General features: G+C 40.6%; 1 protein-coding gene across 1 annotated transcript in view; it reads left to right on the plus strand.

The window, feature by feature from the left end:
- Window positions 1-317: 317 nt before the first annotated feature.
- LOC141087757 (chloride anion exchanger-like) overlaps window positions 318-24,781 on the plus strand; it is a 129,399-nt gene continuing 104,935 nt past the window's right edge. Inside the window, exons 1-7 of the mRNA XM_073573549.1 lie at window positions 318-466; window positions 7,498-7,708; window positions 11,422-11,561; window positions 14,012-14,122; window positions 14,198-14,373; window positions 22,048-22,212; window positions 24,273-24,425. Coding sequence (XP_073429650.1) covers window positions 7,578-7,708; window positions 11,422-11,561; window positions 14,012-14,122; window positions 14,198-14,373; window positions 22,048-22,212; window positions 24,273-24,425 — 876 coding nt within the window. The 5' untranslated portion in view covers window positions 318-466; window positions 7,498-7,577. The remainder of the gene's footprint in view (window positions 467-7,497; window positions 7,709-11,421; window positions 11,562-14,011; window positions 14,123-14,197; window positions 14,374-22,047; window positions 22,213-24,272; window positions 24,426-24,781) is intronic.

The following is a 24,781-nucleotide window of genomic DNA, read 5'->3' on the forward strand; positions in this document are numbered from 1 at the left end:
GCCCAGTGAAGACCAAAGTCACACTCGTTTGGATGTGTTTGATGTGTGATCCAAGAGCTTTCCTGATGTAGACAAAGAATGGACACTATATAATGTGAAACCTCTGTTAGTTTTTATTGCTTGGTTTGCGATTTAAACCCAGTCATCTGAGGGTGTTCTGTATGTAACAGTGACTGTTAGGAATAACAGTTCACAAGTGAAATTAGTAATACTCCAAGGAAGTGTCTTATCAATATTGCATAAATTGATTACTGTCTCAAAGGTTACGAAATCTTCTCCCATGTTAAGTAGTTAATTAGAGTTAATCATTGCTTCAGAACATTTAAAACACCTACAAGAAGACATGAAGACCTGCCCAAGACACAGCACAGCATGTTATTGTAACTGGAATTACTTCATAACGGAGTCCCACAGAGCTTCATGTTAACTTTATGTAGGTCTGTGTTACTCTGCAATGCACCACAAGGTAAGGAACACTGATGAAAACTTGAATGATAAATACAGCTAGAATTTAAAGAATCCATATGTGGTAGTATAGACTGTTACCATAATATATACATACCTTTTATTATACCTATTTATTAGAAAGTATGATAATCTAGATATGCAGCACTTCATTAGTATCATGGGACTTTGGTTTCATTTTCCCAATAGATTGCTTTAAGACAATGGACTTGCATTAAGCATTTTCTTTATAGTATCAGTTATTACAGAAACTGTGCAATCTTGTGTTGAGTGGAGTTGGGCCACCAATCTAGTATTCATGATTTATACTAAGGAGAAGGCAACTACAGTTATGGTCAAATGTTTCGAGAATGACATAAATTTCATTTTTTCACAAAGTTTGCAACTTCAGTGTTTTTAAATTGTGTAGTTTGATATTTCTATGGTAACTGGAGTACTATTAGAAATATTTCTTAAGATTTTAAACTTTTGTTAACAAATACATCAAGTTTATGCAAAGCCTCAATGTTTGTAGTGTTGACCCTTATTTTTCAAGACTTCTACAATTCACCATGGCAAATCCTGACTGATGAAAACAACCCATTCTTGTCTAATCAGTTCTTGGAGTTTATGACAATTTCTGTGCTTTAATTTGTCAACCGACTTTTCAAGGATTGAGGGTCTCAATGGGATTGAGATCTAGGAAGTTCCTGGCCATCAATCCAATATTATTATTTATTATTATTATTTATTATTATAGCGCCATTTATTCCATGGAGCTTTACATGTGAGGAGGGGTATACATAATACATACAGGTACAGTAATCTTAAACAATACAAGTCACGACTGGTACAGGATGAGAGAGGACCCTGCCTGCGAGGGCTCACAATCTACAAGGGATGGGTGAGGATACAGTAGGCGAGGGTAGAGCTGGTCGTGCAGCGGTTTGTTGGATCGGTGGTTACTGCAGGTTGTAGGCTTGTCGGAAGAGGTAGGTTTTCAGGTTCTTTTTGAAGGTTTCCATGGTAGGCGAGAGTCTGATATGTTGTGGTAGAGAGTTCCAGAGAAGGGGGCTGCACGGGAGAAGTCTTGATCTTGTGAGGATCGGAGATTTTGTGCAGGTAAGTACCGGGAGACGAAGTCACAGATGTATGGAGGACTCAGGTTGTAGATGGCTTTGTATGTCATGGTTAGGGTTTTGAACTGGAGTCTTTGGGTAATGGGGAGCCAATGCAGGGATTGACAGAGGGGAGAGGCCGGGGAATAGCGGGGGGGACAGGTTGATTAGTCAGGCAGCAGAGTTTAAAATAGATTGGAGGGGTGCGAGAGTGTTAGATGGGAGGCCACAGAGCAGGAGGTTGCAGTAGTCAAGGAGGGAGGTGAAGAGGGCATGGACTAGGGTTTTTGCAGATTCTTGGTTGAGGAATGTACGGATCTGTGAAATGTTTTTGAGTTGAAGTCAGCAGGAAGTGGAAAGGGCTTGGATATGTGGTTTGAAAGAGAGATCAGTGTCAAGGATAACCCCGAGGCAGAGAGCTTGTGGGACTGGAGAGAGTGGGCAGCCGTTTACTTTAATGGATAGGTCCGTTGGGGGGGTCACGTGAGATGGGGGAAAGATGATTAATTCTGTTTGTCTATGTTAAGTTTTAGAAATCTAGCGGAGAAGAAGGATGAAATAGCAGACAGACATTGAGGGATTCTGTTTAGTAGGTAGGTGATATCTAGTCCACAGTTGTAGATCTGTGTGTCTTCAGCATAGAGGTGATACTGAAAGCCATGAGATTCTATGAGCTGTCCGAGGCTGAAGGTGTAAATGGAGAAGAGCAGGGGCCCTAGGACTGAACCTTGCGGGTCTCCGACGGACAGGGGGCATGGTGTGGAGGTGATGTGTGAGTGGGAGACGTTGAATGTCCGGTCTGTTAGGTATGACACAATCCAAGATAGGGCCAAGTCTGTGAAGCCAAGAGATGAGAGGGTCTGTAGTAATAGGGAATGGCCCACTGTGTCAAAGGCAGAGGACAGGTCCAGGAGGAGGAGGACAGAGTAGTGTCGCTTCGCCTTGGCGGCTAGTAGGTCATTGGTGACCTTAGTTAGGGCAGTTTCAGTGGAGTGGTGTGGCCGGAAGCCAGATTGTAATCGGTCAAGGACGGAGCAAGAAAAGAGGTGGGAGGACAGTTAAAGATGGACGTGTTGTTCCAGTAGTTTTGAGGCATAGGGGAGAAGTGATATAGGGAGATAGCTAGATACAGAGGATGGGTCAAGAGAGGTCTTTTGAGGATAGGTGTGATTGAGGCATGTTTAAAGCTTGAGGGGAAAACACCAGTTGTTAATGATAGGTTGAAGATGTGGGTTAGGGTTGGGATGAACACTGTGGTGAGTTTTGGAATGAAGTGGGATGGGATCGGATCAAGTGCACAGGTAGTGAAATGTGATCTTGAGAGTAGAGTGGAGAGTCGATCTTCTGTAATGGTGGAGAAGTTGGTTTTGGAGGAGGAGGGCAGGGCAGTTAGGAGGTAGGGCACTGGGGGTTGTTGACCAAGACTGTCTCTGATGTTATCAATCTTCTCCTTGAAAAATGAGGCAATGTCTTCAGCTGAGATGAGTGGGGAGGGAGGAGGTGCTGGGGGGCGGAGGAGAGAATTGAAGGTGTTGCATAACTGTTTAGGGTTGTGAGACGGGGAGGATATGAGAGATGAGAAGTAGGTTTGTTTTGCTGCAGCGAGTGTGGCCTTGAAAGTAATGAGGGACTGTTTGAATACGATAAAGTCCTCATTGGAGTGGGATCTTTTCCATCTCCGCTCAGCAACCCTGGAAGCCTGCCTCAGTTCTTTGCTCAGACTGGTGTGCCAGGGCTGTCTGTTGATTTTGCGAGCTTTGGCATGTTTGAGAGGGGCAACTGATTCCAAAGCTACAGCTATTGTGGTGTTATATAGAGCGGCAGCGGCATCCGCACTGTGTAGGGAACTTATGTCTGTAAGAGGGAGGAGGGATTCAGACAGTGAGTGTAGATCGAGGTGTTGAAGATGTCTGCGAGGGTGTGCAAGTATTTGAGGTGGGGGATTGTGGACCTGAGGAGGAGAGGAAAGAGAATGTAAGTAGGTTGTTGTCAGAGAGAGGAAGAGGTGAGTTAGAGAAGATAGATAGGGAGCAGAGGCGGGTGAAGATGACGTCTTTAAATGTTTTGTTCACCCATTCACTGAGTTAATAGTTTTTCCTTGTGACTTACTACTCCATCATATTGGAAAAAGAACCAAATTTCTCCTGAATGGTTGGGAGAAGTTGCACTTAGAGGATGTTTCCAAGCTTTATTCATTTCAGTGTTCTTAGTCAAAATTGTGCGCAAGCCCACTCTGGGATGAAGAGCAACCCCACACATGAATGGTCTCAGGATGTTTTACAGTTGTCATAACACTTGAATCATGATGAAGCTCTCTTTTTTCTTCTTGAGACAATCATTCTTCCTCCTGACCCAAACAGGCTGAAGTGGAAAATCAGAGAAAATAAGTTAAAGGGAATCTGTCACCCCTTTTTTGAGATATCATATAATGATATCATTCAATTGTGTGTCACATAAGGATTCTCTTAGTACTTTTGCTTCCCCCTGACCCCGCACCTTTCATGCATAAATACTTTTTTTTATATCGGTTCAGATGTATGTAAACTGCCACAGTCCGGTCTGATGGGCGGGGCTTATTCACCTGCTCCCCCCTCCCTGTCTTGCTCTACACAAGAAGAAATGCGTAGAACAAGACAGGGAGGGGGGAGCAGGTGAATAAGCCCCACCCATCGGACCGGACAGTGGCAGTTTACATACATCTGAACCGATATAAAAAAGGTATTTATGCATGAAAGATGCAGGGTCAGGGGGAAGCAAAAGTACTAGGAGAATCCTTATGTGACACACAATTGAATGATATCATTATATGATATCTCAAAAAAGGGGTGACAGATTCCCTTTAACCCCAGTACTCTGCAGTCCAATATTTCTACTTCCTGCCAAGTATTTTCCCTGATGAAGCCCATTCAGATTGTTTGGTACAGCTGTAAGAATGATTGTGAAACTAAAAAAAGGTGAGCACTAGTATGAGAAAAGCATCCTGATACCATTTATGTGTGGTTGGTTTTCAGCCGAGGGCTCACTCACAATTTTGCTTATGAAGACGGCAATGAATAACGATTGGGATCTAAACGTTCTATAAGAGCAATTTTTCTCAACAATTAAGGAGCAATTTGGTGATGAACAATGATTTTTCCAACATGATGGCGACCATGTCACAAGGCAAAAGTTATAAGTATGTGGTTGGGTGAACAAAACATTGAAATTTTGGGTCATTGGAATTCACATATACTAATCCCATTGAGAACCTGTGGTCACTCCTCAAAATGTTGGTGGACAAATAAAAACACAGGTAATGTGATAAATTACAAACATTAATTAGGTAACACTGGATTGCCATAAGTAAACATTTTGGTCCAGAAGATGATATCTTCCTGAGTGCCAGGGCATATTGCACAAATCTTTAAAAATAAAGGTCAGCCCTGTAAATATTGAGTCTTTGCATAAACTAAAAGTTGTCCTATGAACAAAAGTTCATTTTAATCAATAGATCTTGAAATAATAATAACTTACACAACTGGATGTGTACTGTGAAATGGTTGTGTCTGACTGTACAGGAACATGGTCTGGTCATACCACAGCTCCTGGGCAGGGGAGGGAGTAAAAGAGATAATACAGATAGCATGGCACAGGATCACAGCTGATTCTTTTTGTGAGGTAAAACATTTTCCTGCCTGGTTTTAAACAATGTTTTACCTCAAAGAAAGAATCATCTGTGCTGTCCTGTCTATATACTAGTGTACATGTGAAAACTGTCACCACGCGTACGGGACATACTGACATCTGATAGAACCCTTATAGAGACAAAGTATATTTTAACCTAACACAAGATAGATTACAGGGGTTTTCAACTTGCAGGGGAGAGAACCTCAAACTCTTTAAATTGGTTCTCAAACTGCATCTCTCCAGCGCTAGATCACTACTGCAGCTTCAGTATCTGTGTTTTGACAGCAACCATAACTTTGCATTGACAGACAGCATCACCACTAGAGCCAATCACTGAGCTCAGCGACTGCCAATGTGGACAGCACGAGCCGCTGAGTTCAGTAATTGGCAGCAGTGGTGATGCGCTTTGTCGACCTGACGTCACCTCTGCAGCCAAAACGTGGAGACTGGAGAATAGGCAGTGAGCTGGCACTGAAGCTGGGGTCGGTGAGTACCACCTGGTTTTGTAATTTTATATGCCTGCAAGCTTGGAAGTCCACTTTTCTGAAAGTGGAAAACCCCTTTAACTATAACATGATGCAGAAAACTAACTTGTCAATTAAACACAAGCTATGGAACATGTGAAGTTATATGTCGAATTAAATTTTTCGCCATCAAGATATCATGCAATATTGTAATATATTTATCAAGTTAAAATTTCATTTTAGATAACTTGATCACATTGGACATATAATGTGCTAAATCAGCAATCTAAAATCCATCTCATGCAGTAGAGATGGAGTACAGGAACAGGGTGCAGGTCTTTGTCTATTCTCCTGATCTCTTATTAGTCAATCTATGCACAGGTATAACCATGAGGTGGGCTTTTAGCTCAAGGCAGGCAAGTCATTAGACAATGGCAGGAGCAATGCATGGAGAGAAATGAAAGAATAGATGTCCCGGCAGTTATAGTGCAGGCAGAAAGAAAAGAAGTCCCAGCAGCTATAATGCAGGCAGGCAGAAAGAAAAGATGTCCCAGCAGCTATAGTGCAGGCAGAAAGAAAAGTTGTCCCAGCAGCTATAGTGCAGGCAGAAAGAAAAGATGTCCCAGCAGCTATAGTGCAGGCAGAAAGAAAAGTTGTCCCAGCAGCTATAGTGCAGGCAGAAAGAAAAGATGTCCCAGCAGCTATAGTGCAGGCAGAAAGAAAAGATGTCCCAGCAGCTTTAGTGCAGGCAGAAAGAAAAGTTGTCCCAGCAGCTATAGTGCAGGCAGAAAGAAAAGTTGTCCCAGCAGCTATAGTGCAGGCAGAAAGAAAAGTTGTCCCAGCAGCTATAGTGCAGGCAGAAAGAAAAATGTCCCAGCAGCTATAGTGCGGGCAGAAAGAAAAGAAGTCCCAGCAGCTATAGTGCAGGCAGAAAGAAAAGATGTCCCAGCAGCTATAGTGCAGGCAGAAAGAAAAGATGTCCCAGCAGCTATAGTGCAGGCAGAAAGAAAAATGTCCCAGCAGCTATAGTGCAGGCAGAAAGAAAAGAAGTCCCAGCAGCTATAGTGCAGGCAGAAAGAAAAGTTGTCTCAGCAGCTATAGTGCAGGCAGAAAGAAAAATGTCCCAGCAGCTATAGTGCAGGCAGAAAGAAAAGATGTCCCAGCAGCTATAGTGCAGGCAGTAAGAAAAGTTGTCCCAGCAGCTATAGTGCAGGCAGAAAGAAAAGATGTCCCAGCAGCTATAGTGCAGGCAGAAAGAAAAGATGTCCCAGCAGCTATAGTGCAGGCAGAAAGAAAAGATGTCCCAGCAGCTATAGTACAGGCAAAAAGAAAAGATGTCCCAGCAGCTATAGTGCAGGCAGAAAGAAAAATGTCCCAGCAGCTATAGTGCAGGCAGAAAGAAAAGAAGTCCCAGCAGCTATAGTGCAGGCAGAAAGAAAAGTTGTCTCAGCAGCTATAGTGCAGGCAGAAAGAAAAGATGTCCCAGCAGCTATAGTGCAGGCAGAAAGAAAAGAAGTCCCAGCAGCTATAGTGCAGGCAGAAAGAAAAGATGTCCCAGCAGCTATAGTGCGGCAGAATGCTGATAGCAAACAGACCACAAAAAAGGCTTATGGCAAGTTACACAACTTGAGAATTTGGACAGTTATTGAACAGAATAGATTTGAGTGTACAGCAAAAACTGTTAACCTGTTATGGGGGATGAGTTCAGGAAAACCAAGTTTTCCACAGGTTTTCTAAAGAAGAACAGGTATACTTTATTCTATATTGTATAATTCTACTAATATGTCTATTTCTATATTTGACAGATAATATCAAATCCTAGCTAAGAGCTTCCTAATCACCTAAAATTTGTTAAAATAAAAAAAATAACACAAGGTGATAAACAATGACAGCTTCCATGGAAAATAAGTATTTGGTGGCAAGGAAAATTTATTCAGAGGATTCCTTTACTGCTGATCATGAAATAGTAGAAAGGCACCACACCACAACTTTGGATCTTCTAAAAAGGACTTGTAGGTAAGTGCAGTATACAATACCATATATTAAAACCTTTTTTTGACAAATTAATAGGCTGTAGACTAGACTGTGAACACAAATATGGCAAGCCTAAATGAAAAGCTATTGTTTCTCATGTGTGGGTATACTCTGCACGTCATCACAAATATTTTTTGACTTGTGCTGGAATATAGAACAGCTGCAGGCTTATTCTGTGGAGGGATTGTGTTGAGTAGATGGCGCTGTGTTAATTGTTAGTGTTTGCTATTGCTGTCCTAAAGGACCTCACTAGTTTGTGTGGGTTCTCTTCCTGCAATCTTCCATGCTGTGATGATGAAGGTAATGGCTGTTGTATGTCCAAAGTAAAACAATTCATTCTACCTCAATGTATGAGTGTTGAATGATTCTGCCAAAACTGATATCTCTGACAACCTGTATCTGGAAATTTTTCATGACATCACAACAGTCATCGGATTGTATGAAATACTGTAGCTACTTCCATACGACACTCAGTCAGTCTGGAGGGCTGCAATAAGTTCAGAAAATGGAATGTAGAGAGAACATGTTCTATTGCACCCACTGCCACCCAGATTCTCGTCATCACATTGATAGTTTGTTGGAAACTTACTGAAATACAGTAATTAAGAATATTGTTTTCAGAAAAAAATAAAGGCTAACCAGAGACATTTCTACATTAAGTTGAAGATGAAGGCATATTTATATAAAATGGAAAAAAGAAATCAGTGTTTTCTGCAACCTCAGATAGTGTGTGGTATAAAATGAAGGCTTGCTATAGGTAAAACCTACAAAGACTGTTGGAATCAATAGATAACGGTAAAGACCTACTCATTATGGGCGTCATTGCTAGATAACGGTAAAGACCTATTCATTATGGGTGTTATGGAGAGATAACGGTAAAGACCTATTCATTAGGGGTGTAAATAACTTGGAGTATGAACACATTAACCTTTGGAATTTTTCACTCTGCAAACACATGGCGCCAAGTGTGGAAATTACCAGCGATAAGTAATTCACCATGTGTACAGATGTTAACAAGTATCACATTGTTATGTGCTTGGAAAACTATTTCTCACCTGACTTGTAGGAAAGACAGAAATGATACTTTATATTCCTAATTTATGATTAAATATAACTGTAATGTTTAGTATCTGTGCTGGCTAGACTCGACTCTGTTCCATGGTAAAGGCTGGCTTGATGAGTAACTTACTGCGTCATATGTTACCTCTATACAGATAAAGTCTTGATTATTTGCATTTGCAAAGGAAAAAAAAAATTATCTGGACAGGCAGAGTAATTGGTGTGAATAATAGCTGTAGGAGACCTGACATATTATATAACAACTCAACTGCTTTCAAAATCACTTCAAAGGAACGTAAGACCTAATCAAAACTGTGCACCATCTGTTATGAAGGGCAGGGGTGGGCTGGGGATCTCCAACTGGGTCTCATTAATCCCTTCACCACGTTGCGATTTACCGTTACCATTTTTTGCTCCCCATCTTCCAAAAGCCATAACTTTTCTTTTCCATCAATATGGCCATGGCCATCAATATGGGACAAGTTGTGCTTTTGAATGACACCATTAATTAATGTTCTTTTATATTTAACTGGTGAAAAAAAATCCAAAGTTTGTAAAAAATAAAAAAAAGTCTCCATTTTCCAAGACCCGTAGAGTCTCCATTCTTCGTGGTCTGGGGCTCAGTGAGGGTTTATTCTTTGCGTGCAATGTTTTGATCACCTGTTATTGCATTTTATTGCAATGTTACGGCAACCAAAAAAACATTTTCTTGTTACGCAGTTTACCGATCAGATATATTTAGTTTATATTTTGATAGATCAGGCATTTCTGAATGCAGCGATGCGTATTTTTTTATGGTTTTATTTTGAATGGGGCAAAAGAGGGATGTTTTGAATTTTTTTAATTATATTTTTTTACTTTATACTTGCTTCAATAGTCTTAGGAGACTTGAAGAAGCTGAAAACTGATCACCTGTGCTAAACACAGTAGGGCTTTAGCCCTAGTAGAATTTTATTTATTTACTTTCCTCACTTATGTAGCGCCATTAATTTCACAGTGCTTTACAGGCATCAGTACCACTGTCCCCATTGTGGCTCAAAATCTAAATATATATCATGATCTCATATGAATGCCTGCCTTGGACCAGCATTCGCAGGAGATTTAAAATGTCAGTCACTGAAGTGTCTTGTAGATCCTCGGCTATCATGACAACCGATCGGTGCCCCGAGATCATGTGACAATAGTGCCTGATGGCCATGTCTTATGACGCGTTTCTGGTTCACGAGAGTTAAATGCCACTCTCAGATATTGACAGCGGCATTTAACATGTCAGCAGATGTGGGTGGATCGTGGATCCACCCAAGGCTGTTAGTCACATTACACCTGATCAGATCAGCACCGCCTACTGCGCAGTCAATCCGGGGTGCGCGACTGGGTCATACCCGGGGGAATGCATGAGATCCGGAACTTGATATGACCACAGATGTCAAGGGTGGCTGCAGTCAAGGTCACATGATACCGAGTGAGCGGTCAGCGATAGCGCCGCTCACAGGCACAGTGGGCAACAAGAGGTATTTACAAAAATAGTTCTTTACAAGGTTTAAATCAGTGTGGGTATTATTCAATGTAGTGGACAACCACTTTAAAGTCAGCACAAAGTGAGATTTTAATACTTGAGATAGGATAGGGCTGATCCAATTTGGTACACCTTGTCCTGAGTGGGATGGCTTTTACGTTTTCTTAATGTATATGTACTATTAGCATTTACTTATCAATCACATGGTATATGCTCATTTTGAATTTTTTCTTGGGTTTTGTCTGTGAAATGGCCACAGTATAAACATGCTCCCACATTTTGCACGTATAGCAATTTATGCCCCAGCTCATTTCTTTGGTTTTGGTGGTAAGTTATGCCAAAGTTCAACCAATGAGGAATGAAAAGTGGTTGACTGGTCTAATGTCTGGTACTTTTGTCTCTTGCGAGGACCAAAATTTGCCACAACATAGACCATTCATGCATGTTGCCAATTTTTTTTGTATAAAACTGTATGTTTTACGCTCTTTTAGGGCTCATACTCACTTGCGAGAGACTCACACGATTCTTGTGCATCTCTCGCATGAAAACCTGGCACTGCCGCCGGCACTGGGACCGGAGCGTGCGGCTGCATAGAAATACATGTAGCTGCATGCTCCGGTCCCAGTGCCGGCGGCATCGCCAGGTTTTCATGCAAGAGACTCGCACGAAAATCATGCGAGTCTCTCGCAAGTGAGTATGAGCCCTTATACCAAAAAAAGGAACGTCTAAACGAGACACATTACTCAAGCATTGATTGTAGCCGGATATACCTATTTATGGCTTCTTTTTATCTAGGTGCCACAAGATACTTTTATTAGTACAATACTCCATTGTAGGTCATAATAACAAGTTGTGTAGTACATAAAGCTCTTTTTACATTGATCACACAAATTATTCCTGTAGGAACCAAGACTTTACCAGCTAAAAAAGACGTTCCTATGCACAACTATATAGTTGTATCTAATAAATTGTGAAAGTAATTTAAGATGTAGACCAAGTTAGGATAAATAGTATGTGCAAGTTTTACAAATAATGTTTAGTTTTTTCCAGTTTTCTATTTGATGTTCTTTTTTCATTATTGCATCTAATACAAACGTAATTGCGCTGTTTTTAATTGCAGATGTTCTTCAAAGAAAGCCAAAAGTATTGCACTATCTTTCTTTCCTATTATTTCATGGCTTCCTAACTATCGATTTAAGGAATGGATTCTTAGCGATATCATTTCTGGAGTCACTACAGGGCTTGTGGCTGTGCTGCAAGGTAAATTAACCAGTCGAACTATAAACATCCCAAAAATAAAGCGTCATTACAAGGACATGCTTCTAAACATGTTTTGTACGCTTATTGATGCCACTGCATAACCACAATTAATTGTCATCAGTTTGGTTTCTGTTCATGAGGCAACCCTAACACATTCTACTTTTGATTAATCAATACAAACCTATATACCGTAAATGGTTTTTACAAACAATATAGTAAAAAACTGTTCCATATAAAATCTCCTCAATAGACAAGGTGCCATTCCCTCTATCTAACATAAAAATGGTTCAATCTCCAGAGGAGACAGTGTTTATATACCATGAGAACTATTAGGGTATGTGCACACGTGGCGGATTCGTGTGCGGATTTTTCTGCGCGGAATCTGCAGGTCAAAATGCCTGCATTTTACCTGCGGATTTCCTGCGAATTTCTAGTGGATTTAGTGCGGATTTGGCCTGCGTTTTTACACCTGCAGATTCCAATAATGGAATAGGTGTAAAAACGCTGTGGAATCCGCACAAAGAATTGACATGCTGCGGAAAATAAATCACTGCGTTTCCGCGCAGAATTTTCCGCAGCATGTGCATAGCAGTTTTTGATTTCCATAGGATAACATGGTATTGTACATCACTTGGAAAACTGCTGCGGATCCGCAGGGCCAAATCCTCACATGATTCCGCATCATGTGCACATACCTTTAATCTGTGGAATAGTCTACCTCCAGAGTTGGTCACAGCAGAAACCATAGATAGTTTAATTAAAGACCTTTCTTAGAAGAAAACATATAATTACCTATATAAATGTATACAATTTATGTTCTGAATGTTTTTTCAGTGCAATCGACTTTCAGGATAAGGGGGTAAAATTTGCCCTTTTATGGCAGATTGTTTCATTATGGGTTTATGTTGTCTTCCTCTAGATTAATAGGGGAGCAAAGTTCTGAAGTGTTTACCTATACCCCTTTCCTTCTTTCATATCCATTCCCATGACTTAATAGATTGCCTAAATGTTTTAGGGCTTTTTCAACCACCCAGATTTTGAAGTACCGTATTTGTAAAAATAAATGTGCCATTTAATAGTTTTACATTTATTAAGTATTTTCAATCACCATAGAAGTGATTAAATGACTGCAGCTCCTGGAATTTAAAAAGTGAAACTAAAATAAAAAAAAAGTAATAATGAAATGATGAAAAAATAATTTCCATCTAAATATTTTATTCCTATAGATTTGGGCTAGGAAAAAATAATAGTTTATGTTATTTACCTGATGCGGGTCCGGTGCGGCCCCTCTGCTGCTGCAGCACTAACGTCATTTCTACGGCGGACATGACTTCTGGATAAAATATTTCTGCACCACTGCTCTTGAAATGTAAAACTGCATTACCAATGAGCCCAATGATTGGCTACAGTCATCATATACATCGTTATGGCAGGCTGTAGATGGGGGCAGCAGTGAAGATATATTTCTGGACCTGTGTATTTTATTAGATTTCTTTAGCTCAGAATGATGGGGATAAAAAAAAAAATCATTCAAAATGTATGGCACGGAATGAAAAAAAAATCATAACAGTAGAAAGCAATTTCTGATTGCTGTTTTTTTTTTTCCACTTTTTCACTTTCAAAATAATGAAATTAAAACAATAAAGTATATGCGTCCCAGCAAACACAACATGTTCTGTGAAAAACTAGTGCCTAAACTTTACCTAAAAAATGTTTGGGCATGTAGTCACATAAAAATTATTTTCTTCCATAAAACATGTGTTTTTAAAAGGTTACTATTACTAACAGCAATGCTCTAGCAGGCATTCAATTTATAGGAAAAAAGATTTGCGCAGACCTTGCTCTCTCCATACATTGCATTAGCCTACTGGTTCCTATTAAGTATACATTTTTTTTTTAGATCTCAGATGCTTAAAGGGTAACCATCATTATTTTTTTCCATGAATAGTACATGTGAAAATAAGAAACTCAAATTTATTTTATGACAGAAATTCTTCTCCAGGACTGATAATTCATTCTCAAAATCTCAATTCACAGGTAAAATCTGTCTTCAGTGAATACAGCCTTTCCCATTACTGAGATCGATGGCAGTTGGTGCTCAGAATGTTCTATGGAGAACTATGACTGTCAGTTCAGGAGTATCTGCAGCAGAATGTCTTTGTCTCTGGCTCCTCCCACCATAGAATTTTAAAAGCACCAACTGTCATTTCCTATCTGAATGATATGAAACTCACTGAATACAAATTTTTACAGATTTTACTTATGAAGTGAGAGTGAAAGATTAATCCAGGTGTAGAAAAAAGCTAATTTATCAGATAAGATATGTAACAAAGTTGCGTAATTTCATGTCTACTATTGATTTGTAAAATTAAAATTAAAATGGTTACATTTTAAAGAGGAATGCTAGTTGTGAAATAGAAGAAAGTAAACATTTATAATGTATATTTCAGGTCTGGCATATGCTCTACTTGCCAATGTGTCTCCTGGCTATGGATTATATACATCCTTCTTCCCAGTTGTGGTGTATTTCTTCTTAGGGACTTCCAAACACATATCAGCTGGTAAGTTGTAGGTGTCAAACAATTTTTATTCTAGTGGCCGATGACTGCTTCTTTAATACAGGTATTTTTTTGTAGGTCCATTCCCTGTTGTAAGCCTGATGGTTGGCTCAGTGGTAGCTAGGCTTGTTCCTGGTGACGTTGACACAAACAGCGGAAATTCTACTATTAGTAATTCTACTAATGAAGACTTGATAAATGATAAACGAATAATTGTGGCGGCATCACTGACATTTTTAGTTGGACTCATTCAGGTCTGTATATTCCATAGAAATGGACTATTTTACCATGCAATTTTACCAATTTCTTTTGCACTACCAGGCTCGGACTGGCCCACAGAGAAATAAGAGAAACTCCCGGTGGGCCACTATGCAGGAATAAGCACCCACCCCTATATGTGAGCAGTATTTGGCACAATGCACTATGTACAGACAAAGGCAGCATCTCATCATACATTTTGTAAAGAACCCAGCTTATTAGTATATAGAAGCACAGATAATTTTGGAACTGAGGGTAATGTAATAATAGCATGTAAATGAACAGTGAGCTTCCAGAATCAGGCTATGTGCACAGGTTGCGGATTTTGTTGCAGATCCGCAGCATTTTTGACCTGTGGATTTGCACCAAATCTGCAATGTAGTGCCCAACCAATGTTAATGAATGGGAGTCCAGAATTGTTGTGCACATGCTGCGGAAAAATCAGCGCAGATTCGCAACGTTTTATTTTCAGCAGCACGTCAATTCTTTTTCCGGATCTGCAGCTTTTCTCCACCCATTGACTTCCATTGAGTCAGTCAAATCCACATCAAAAATGATTCAAATCCGCGCGGATTTTCATCTGCGTTTTCTGCCAAGAGAGGAAGAATCCGCACAGATTTTTACAAAAGCAAATCCGCAACGTGCCCACATACAGTACCCTTAATGTTACTGGTAACCCTTGTCACCCCAGTCTGACACTGTATTACTATGTTTGTAGAAGGACCATACAAAACGTAACTTCTGTTCAAACATGACACAGTGAAACACTACAGCTGCACAAGCAATTCATTATGGGCATAAAATCTTGCAATCATATTTTATACAACGACATTGGATTATATATTCCACCTCTGTTAATAGCCAGCAATAATAACTTAGTTTCACAGGGAAACCTCTTTATCCCCAGTCCACAGGATATGTGATAACGATTCATTGTTAGGTGTCCAACCTCTGGAACCCACACTGATTGGCAGAACCTGGCACTTTTATCCCCGCTATAGAATGGAGCAGCATGTCAGACACCCAATCTTCACACCATTCAGTCTCTATGAGGCTGCCAGAGGAATACATCGGCCTTATAGGGAATGAGCGGCTGAGCACCCGCTTTCTAACAGGAGTAATAATGCGCTGTTCTGTCGATCGATGCAGGTTCCAGTGCTCAGACCCCTACCGATTAATACGTTATTACCCGTGGTTAGGTCATAACTTGTTTTCACCAAGTAATCCCATTAATAACCAAATAATTACACTGACATCAATTGTGCATGGAAACGTCAGAGTGCTTTATTATGGTTTAAACCGAAATAAATGAATAATAAGAACTCTGTAAATCAAACACATCCACCCATATTGAAGCTGCGTGACTAAGCGCACAAATACAGCTCTCTATGAGGGAAGGCGGGGGTTCGTCAGCCTGCAGTGTTCTGAGGTAACCGGACATATTAATGCAGACTGTAAATAGATTTTAGTTTCCTGCTGCTGGACCTAAGAACCAATCAGAATCCAGGACATCGCTTTCTCGGACCATCTGTAAGTGCTTTGTCCATACAGGCTCAGTTAACCCTTTAAAAGACTCAAATATAATGTAACCAATATACATACATTCTTCTTATTACCATTTGTCACCAACATCCCATGTGTTCACAAATGTTATGACTTATGGCCTTAAATTCAGCTGGTCATAGGTTGTATACTGGCATCCAGCACGTGAGGAACACTTGTCACATCGTCACCAGTTGCTTACACATAGCTTCTTCTATACGATGACATTTCTTTCAAAAGCCCTTACAATATTTACTTTCCTATCTGATGCCTCTTCCTTTTGTGCATTGATATTGGAGGTGATCAGGTCACTCACCTTCACCCCAAACTTTGCCAGTACGTCTTCTTCCCTGTTTTCTAAAGCACCAACTGACCTTCAATGACAGTTAAAACACTTCATCCAGTCAGGTCACAAACCTTGCCAACATGGAGGCCACACATCCCGAAACTGGAGGCACATAACATACTGACTGACAATTGACAGCAAAATAGGAAGACGTGGGGGACAAGAGACACAGGAACCACATCCATGTTGTATTCACCCATGTTTATCTCCCTTATCATAATACTACTATAACAAATTAATAACATTTTCAGGATATAATACAGAATAGAAATATAATTTATAAAAATACATAATTTACTTATTTGGGACCCATTGTGCAAAAGCAGGATAATGTTCCAAATGTTCCAAATATTAGGGCCATAGAAAAACACAAGTAAAAAATTGTTAACCCCTTTCTGACATTAGATGTAATAATCCGTCCATGTGACCTAGGTCTATCTGAACGCTGACGGATTATTACATCTGCGCTATCGCCCGAGCGGGCGATCACCGCCAGGTGTCAGCTGATTCTGACAGCTGACACTTGCCGCTAAGTGCCAGGAGCAGTCACAGACAGCAGTGGGCTAACAAACCCTCATCTCAATAAAGTCCAAAAAAAAGAAACAGATTCAGCACCGCTGCACCACTGTGGTCTCTTAAACAAATCTAAAGAGACCCTTCACACACTATATGAACGCCACATACCCCAAGGAACGGGTGCTTAATTCTGAAAAAATATAGCAAAATCCAATAGCACAATGAATGAAAAAAGGATGGCACTCACCGTTACCCAAAGTAGAAGTCTTTATTTCATAGATAAAATGCATAGGCTTGGGAGCAATGCAGAGAGTGCGGACAGTGGTCGTTTCGCGCTCCTGCGCTTCAACGGGTCCTAATGTTGAGTGCCATCCTTTTTTCTTTCATTGTGGCAACAAACCCTCTGTTTTTGGATCGGAGACCCCGTGACGTGGGGTCCTGATCATTGCCATGGTGACCTGATGTCGTCATGATGTCATCCGGGTCACCAGACCTAGAAAACTTGCTGATCATGACCAGTGCAAGTTTGTCTGTCAGGTTAGAGCTTACAGTTTCCACAGCAGGGGGAAACTGCTGCAACCCCATGCTATAGAAGCGATCAGCCTGCAAAAAATGATTGTCTCAAAGCAGGACAAAGTTAGAAAGTTAGAAGAAAGTAAAAAAAAAAAATGATTTAAATAATTGTAAAAATACTTTTGTAAAAAAATCAAAAATAATAAAAAAATCAAAAGATCTCTAAAAAATATTTGAATAAAAAAAGTATAGAAACAATTAAAATTACACATATTTGGTATTGCGGCGTCCGCAACGACCCAACCTATAAAACTGTCCCACTAGTTAACCCCTTTAGTGAACACAAGAAAAAATAATTAAAAAAACAAGGCAAAAAACAATGCTTTATCATCATACTGCTGAACAAAAAGTGGAATAAAACACAATCAAAAAGACGGATATAAACAAACATGTTACCGCTGAAAACGTTATCTTGTCCCGCAAACAAGCTGCCATACAGCTCCATCAGTGGAAACATAAAAAAGTTATAGCTCTCAGAATAAAGCGATGCAAAAATAATTATTTTTTCTATGAAATAGTTTTTATTGCATAAAAGGGCCAAAACATAAAAAAATATAAATGAGGTATCTCTGTAATCGTACTGACCCAAAGAATAAAACTTGCTTATCAATTTTATCACACATGGAATGGCATAAACCCCCCCCCCCAAAAAAAAAAGAAATTCCTGAATTGGTGGTTTTTGTTCATTCTGCCTCCTAAAAATTGGAATAGAAAGGGATCAAAAAAGTCATATGCCCGAAAATTATACCAATAAAAAGTCAACTTGTCCAGCAAAAAAAAAGCTTTCACATGACTTTGTGGGTTAAAATATGGAAAAATTATAGCTCTCAAAATGTCGTGATGCAAAAACTACTTTTTGTAATAAAAAGCGTCTTTTAGTGTGTGACAGCAGCCAAACATAAAAACCCTATATAAAACTGGTATCTCTGTAATCCCACTGACCTGAAGAATGAAGTCGACTAATCACTTATACTGCTCGAGGAATGGCATAAAAAATAAATTAAACCAATTCTTCACCTGCTGTTGATTTTTTCAATCTGCTTCCCTAAGATTGCAGTAAGGCTCGGCGCACATTTATCCTGCTCTGAGCGCTTACACCAGGGTTTCCGTGTAAATCTCTGAAATATGTGATTCAGATGGAACCTCTGGCGGAAGATTCCCTATAATGAGGCACATGGAGGCAATGTGGACGCTGTCTCACTTGTGATCCGGCGGTTTCCTTTTTTTTTAGGATTGCATAAAACTGCCGTCGGCCACAGTTTTGTGCACTTCTGTAAAGAAGGACATCACTGATTAAAGGCCAGACAGAGTCCAGAAGTAAGGCCGGGGTCACACTGGCGAGGAATACGGCCGAGTGAGAGGCGCTAAAAGCACGCATTAGACACGGACCAATGATTCTCTATGGGGTCCCTCGCACCAGCCGTATATTTCTCATCCGTATTCTACGCTCCGTGCCAATCGCAGCATGCTGCGATTGTCAGCGTACTACGCCCGTAATACGCCAATGCAAGTCTATGTGTGCGCAAAAAATACGGATTACACACGGACCACACATGTGACTAGCGAGAAATACGCACCCGGTGTCTTTTAGAAAAGCCGGCAATTCAGTGCGCTATACAGTAAACTCACACTGACAGGTTTAATAAAGAAACGAAAGAATAGATATAAACACATAGAATACATATATATATATATATGCATTCTATGTGTCTATATCTATTCTTTGGTTTCTGTTAGAAACCCTGTCATAGGGCTCCATTATATGTCTATTTTGCAAGGCGGCGAGAAAATCTCGCCATTCGGATGCCATACGGATGCCATACGGATGCTTACATGCGCAAAATACGCGACCACACCTTGATTACGGATGACATACAGAGCACTGTTTAGGGACAATTCATCCGTATTACGCATGTAAAATACTGACCGTATTTTGCGTCGGTTAGTGTGACCCCGGCCTAACTCTGCTGCCTCGTTTAAGTGAATGGATCCATCGGGGGTTTTATCTGAATCAAGTCACTCAGAGATTTAGATGAAAATGCCAAAGTAAATTCTCAGCGTCGAGCACAGGATAAATGTGATCCCAAATGTTATGTAAAATGTTTCCAATAAAAGCTTCAACTCAATCCTCAAAAAAAAGCAAGTCTCCACTCAGATCTATTATCTGTTAACAGAAATACGTCTGCCAATTGTTCCAGCAAATTTTGCATTCAAAAAGTCAAATGGCGCTCCTTCCCTTCCGAGCTCTGCTGTGCGCCTAAACAGTGGTTTTCTCCCTCATAAGGGGTGTTGGCATGCTCTGGAGAAATTACACAGCAAATTTTGGGATCCATTTTTTTCTGTTACCCTTGTCAAAATAAAACAATTAGGATACAAAGTAAATTTGCATCTGAAGTACATTTTTTGTGAAAAAAAGTTAAATGTTCATTTTTTTTTCCACATTCCGAAAATCCCTGTTAAGCACCTGAAGGGTTAATAAACTTCTTGAATGTGGTTTTGAGTGCGCAGGAATTGTGAGGCACAGAGGCGGGATAGGCCGGGTCAGACGGGCAGTGGTGGCGCAGTACCGGGAACAGTTCCACGGGTCAGCTTGTTCCTGGAGGTCAGGATCGCGCACTCCACAGACTACAGGCCTTCCCCTCACACTGAGCATTACCTGAGGGCCAGGCACGATGTCTCACTTTGTGTTGCGGGATGAGAACCAGGAGAGTGTGCAGCCCAGGAAGCAGCTGTCCGGCCAGCATGCCCCTCTGGGAGGCCGCACCGTGCTGGGGGTCCTGCAGGAGAACCGGGTTCAGTGCGCTCCGAGAGGAGGGAAGCTGCAGGCGCCGAATCTTGCTGACAACACCTTGGGCATTAATGAAGAGAACTATGGCAGGATCCCAGATGGGAAGACGGCTGGCAAACAATCCACCTTTACCATTCATGTGGATGAACCTGACTGTACAAACTATAAGAAACAAACTCTGGCAAAGAAGCCCATGCAAGATGAGAACCTGAAGCAGCTGAACTCGGTAGTCATTTCTCTTGGCCAGAGGCAGCCACTGGCCCCTATAGAAATGCCAACTACTGTAAGCTTTGATTCCCCAATGGATATGTCAATCGTGGATGAAGAGGATAAGTAAGTCAACAGTAACGAAGTCTCAGACTATGCAGAAGAGATTCACAGATACCTCAGAGAAATGGAGATAAAATGTAAATTTTGGGATCCATTTTTTTCTGTTACCCTTGTCAAAATAAAACAATTAGGATACAAAGTAAATTTGCGTCTAAAGTACATGTTTTGTGAAAAAAAGTTAAATGTTCATTGTTTTTTCCACATTCCAAAAATCCCTGTGAAGCACCTGAAGGGTTAATAAACTTCTTGAATGTGGTTTTGAGCACCTTGAGGGGTGCAGTTTTAAGAATAGTGTCACTTTTGGGTATTTTCTATCATATAGACCCCTCAAAGTGACTTAAAATGTGATGTGGTCACTAAAAAAATGGTGTTGTAAAAATGAGAAATTGCTGGGCAACTTTTAACCCTTATAACTTCCTATAAAAAAAAATTGGTTCCAAAATTGTGCTGATATAAAGTAAACATGTGGGAAATGTTACTTATTAAGTATTACTTATTAATTATTTAGTGTGACATATCTCTGTGTTTTAAGGGCATGAAAATTCAAAGTTGGAATACAAAAAAATGGAAGACCTGGAACAACAAATTTTATATCAAATAGACTTATCAGAGGCATTATATTTTGAGGCCTAAACATGGGCATTGTAGTACTGGGATGCTGTATCTCCTTCCAAGAATGTTACGCCATAATAAGGATTGTCGATTTTCTTTTCCTTTCATGTTGTTATTCATTCATTTAATGCCTATTTGTGGGTTCTCAAGTTTTTAAATTTTTTCCGTACCTGTACAAGGTTGTTTACTCCCCACTCCCTTCCCACCTTTCTTTCCCTACTCTGTTTATTACTAAAAAATCAATAAAATTATTTGAAAAGAAAATTCAAAGTTGGAAAATTGCAAAAGATTTTAAATTTTTCGCCAAATTTTCATTTTTTACACACATAAATGCAAACCATATCAAATAAATTTTACCAATATCATGAAGTACAATACAGTATGTCGAGAAAAAAGCAATCTTAGAATCACCAAGATCCGTTGAAGCATTCCAGAGTTATTACCTCATAAAGTGACAGTTGTCAGAATTGTAAAAATTGGCCACCCTTTGGGGGGTTTGCGGGTGAAAGGGGTTTTCCAGTTTCTGAAAATCTTGATCCCAAAACAAACCACACTTTACTAACCTTCTTTGGATCCAATGCGGAGTCTCCTCACAGTACTTGATATTGGCAGCAGCACTACTATCATATTGACAGCGCTGCAGACAATCAGTGAGTTCACCAGTTCTGAACGAGGCTGCTGTGCTGTCAACCTGATGTCAGTGCTGCAGTCAATACTAGATGCCCAGGAAGCATAAGTGGAGACTGGACAGTGTTTTTTTTTTTAGAACAAACTGGGTAGCGAACAAAGATTCTCAGAATTGAGTCAACCCCTTTACTGTAAAGAACTATAGGAATTAGACAAAAATAAAATGCTATGTGTTATAAATTCTCAAATTTATTTGGTAAAATGAGATGTGCTGGCTAGGATGTGAATATATGCATGACAATAAGATGCTATTAACAGTTTTTTTTTCTTTTCTAGCTCACTTTGGGATTTCTTCGTGTTGGATTTATTGTTATATACTTATCAGAACCCTTAATAAATGGCTTCACCACTGCTGCTGCCATTGAAGTAGTGATATCACAACTAAAATACGTTTTTGGTCTTAAAGTCAGTTCATTTAGTGGGCCACTTGCAAATTTTTATGTAAGTACTAGTTTAAGCAAGACTATCCAAGCAAAGATGATATGTGATTTTAAGTAGTGCTTATTTCTGTGAATGGGTAACCATGTAACCATGTAAAATACAGTTGATTTTGTTCTATAGAAAGGGAACTGTTCTTCGCAGTGATATCCATATACCATAATGAGAAAAAGGGTACGGGGGATATACTCATGTGATACACCATTTTGACTCACACCTTCAGGGTAAAATATGGAGAAAAGAACATTATGATGTCACAGGAAGATGTTTGAGCAAAAATTAAGTGGCTCTATAGGCAAACCACAACCTTCAAATTGTATGAACCTTATTATAGTGCCCTTAAAGGGAATATGTAAGCGAAATTCCCCCCCCCCAACTATTTATTTGCACATGTAACTCTTTCAAAGACAGGTCCAGCAATACCTTTACATGGCCACTCCGTTCCTCCGTTACTGAGAAATCAATTGAATTAATGTTCAAATGAGGCTGAAAGTCTGTAGCTTATGTCACACTAGCTCTGTTCTCCGCCCAGCATTGCCTCCTCCTGCTTGACTGACAGCCCATGTGCTGTGTGACTTCAGACAAAGGAGTTGTCAGACAAACAGGATGGGCGGGGAAAAGAGCTGGAGTGACATAGGCATCAGATCTGCACCCTCATTTGCATATCAATTCAAACACTGATTTCTCAGTAATGGACTGGCCTTGTATGGGTATTTCTGGGCTTGTCTTCTGAAGAGCTACATGCTCATATAACTAGTTTGGGGTGTGAAATTCATGCTGCTTTACTTTACCTCCTTATGATTTCATATAAAGTCATACAGACTGTTAATGTGTCATGCTATGTTCCAAAAGATAACATTACAGAGATATTTTCCTCTTAGAAGCATTGGTTCTGTAATTGTCTTTGTAATACAGCTTATAAACTGCACATGGATACTTTCAGTCACAGGATGTTAGGCGTCGGATTTCTGTCGCTGCACAGCGAGAATCCCGAGCCTTACTTTTGGTGGTTTCCCATTCCTCTCCAGCCACAGAGGAGCTTGCCCAGCAAACTCGTCAGTCTTGGCGCTCTGCCCAGACCAGCTCCATGGGTTTGCTTGCTGCTGCCACCTCTGGCACTGCTATGGCAATGCATGCTGCTCAGCAGCGAGATTCTCCAGGGACTAAGTCCTCATGTCGGACCACTGAGCATGCCCGTGGTGTGAGCTCCCATTGGAGATCGAAGGTCACGTGCTCAGGTCCTGCTCGTGTTCGGATTGGCCCATCCGAGAAGCCAGGAAGGTCCCGGACGCTCCCGGCTAAAAAAGGTTCGCATGGCCGCTCTGCCATGCGCTAGGATAGCCAGTATTTTCTGACTATAAGGAGTGAGTGATGGATGCACGCATGAATGTCTCTGGTGACTGACTCATTATGAAACCCCTACCCTTGGTATGCATGTGTTGTGCAGCCTAGCCTGCTAGCGCCCAGGCTTAGGCGTAGGTGGGACAGAGTTGAGTCAGATATTAGTCACTATCAGTGACTCGGCACGCCTCAGAGCAAGTGCTCCGCACTCCTTAGCCAGCGTCTATAGTGGCGTTCGTGGCAGCGATGCCGCACGCTCAGTGGCCTAGAAGGACTCTAACCAGTGCCTTGGGGTGGAGTTCTGTGGATGTTTGCTGTGCGCTCTGTGGCCGGGCTCTGTGAGCTAAACAGGCTCCGGCATTCACTTTCAAGCGGCTGTGCGGTTCTGTGAAGTAACAGAATCCGCTCCTGTTCACACTGGGTGACGTAACCCACGTGTGACTGTTTTCATGCCGCTCTTCCATTCCGCCATTACCTAGCAGCAGTGTACCACCTCTGCACGGTGGACCCCGGGCTGCGAACGCACTCTCTACTATTTTATAATCTGGTGCGTTCCGCCAGCCCTAACACAGGATCATGTCGCATAAGTTCTTATATGTTCCATATGTTCCTGCTTAGTGGTATAATGTAGCAACTGTATTGCAGTTTTTTCCTTATCTGATTCTTCCGATTATTTTAGAGCTTTTTCGTTTTGCCAATTATTCATTTTTTATTTCTTTTAGGTACTCGAGAGTATATTTACTCAAATAACTAAAACTAATATTGCCGACCTTGTTATAGCAATTATCATTTTTGTCTGTGTATACATTGTGAAAGAACTCAACGCTCGCTACAAGTCAAAACTGCCTGTGCCGATTCCTATTGAAATCATAATGGTGAGTACTGTAGGCATTTTTATCCGTGTCTGTCACATGACACTGAAAGAGGACCTGTCATCTGGTCAAAAGTGGGCAGGTTTTGCTCTTATTATATTTCTGCTGTATTATATATTTTTTTCTTTTTTCAACCTGCCATACAGGGTTACATCAGATGAAAAAATACATAGGTGCATCAAGTTCACCCTTCTTTACGAGATATAAAATGATCTCTAGATTATTTATAACCCACAATGTCATTTGTTATGAGAAAATCATCTTGTCCTGTATTAAACACTGATATAAAGTAGAAGGGGCAGGAATAGGTGCAGCTCATATGTAAACCCCACATGACTGCGCTGGGACATAAAGAATTT

Source organism: Dendrobates tinctorius, unplaced genomic scaffold (genome assembly GCF_039654945.1).
Source record: "Dendrobates tinctorius isolate UK_male_01 unplaced genomic scaffold, ASM3965494v1 ptg000035l, whole genome shotgun sequence".
In the NCBI taxonomy this organism is placed as follows: domain Eukaryota; kingdom Metazoa; phylum Chordata; class Amphibia; order Anura; family Dendrobatidae; genus Dendrobates; species Dendrobates tinctorius.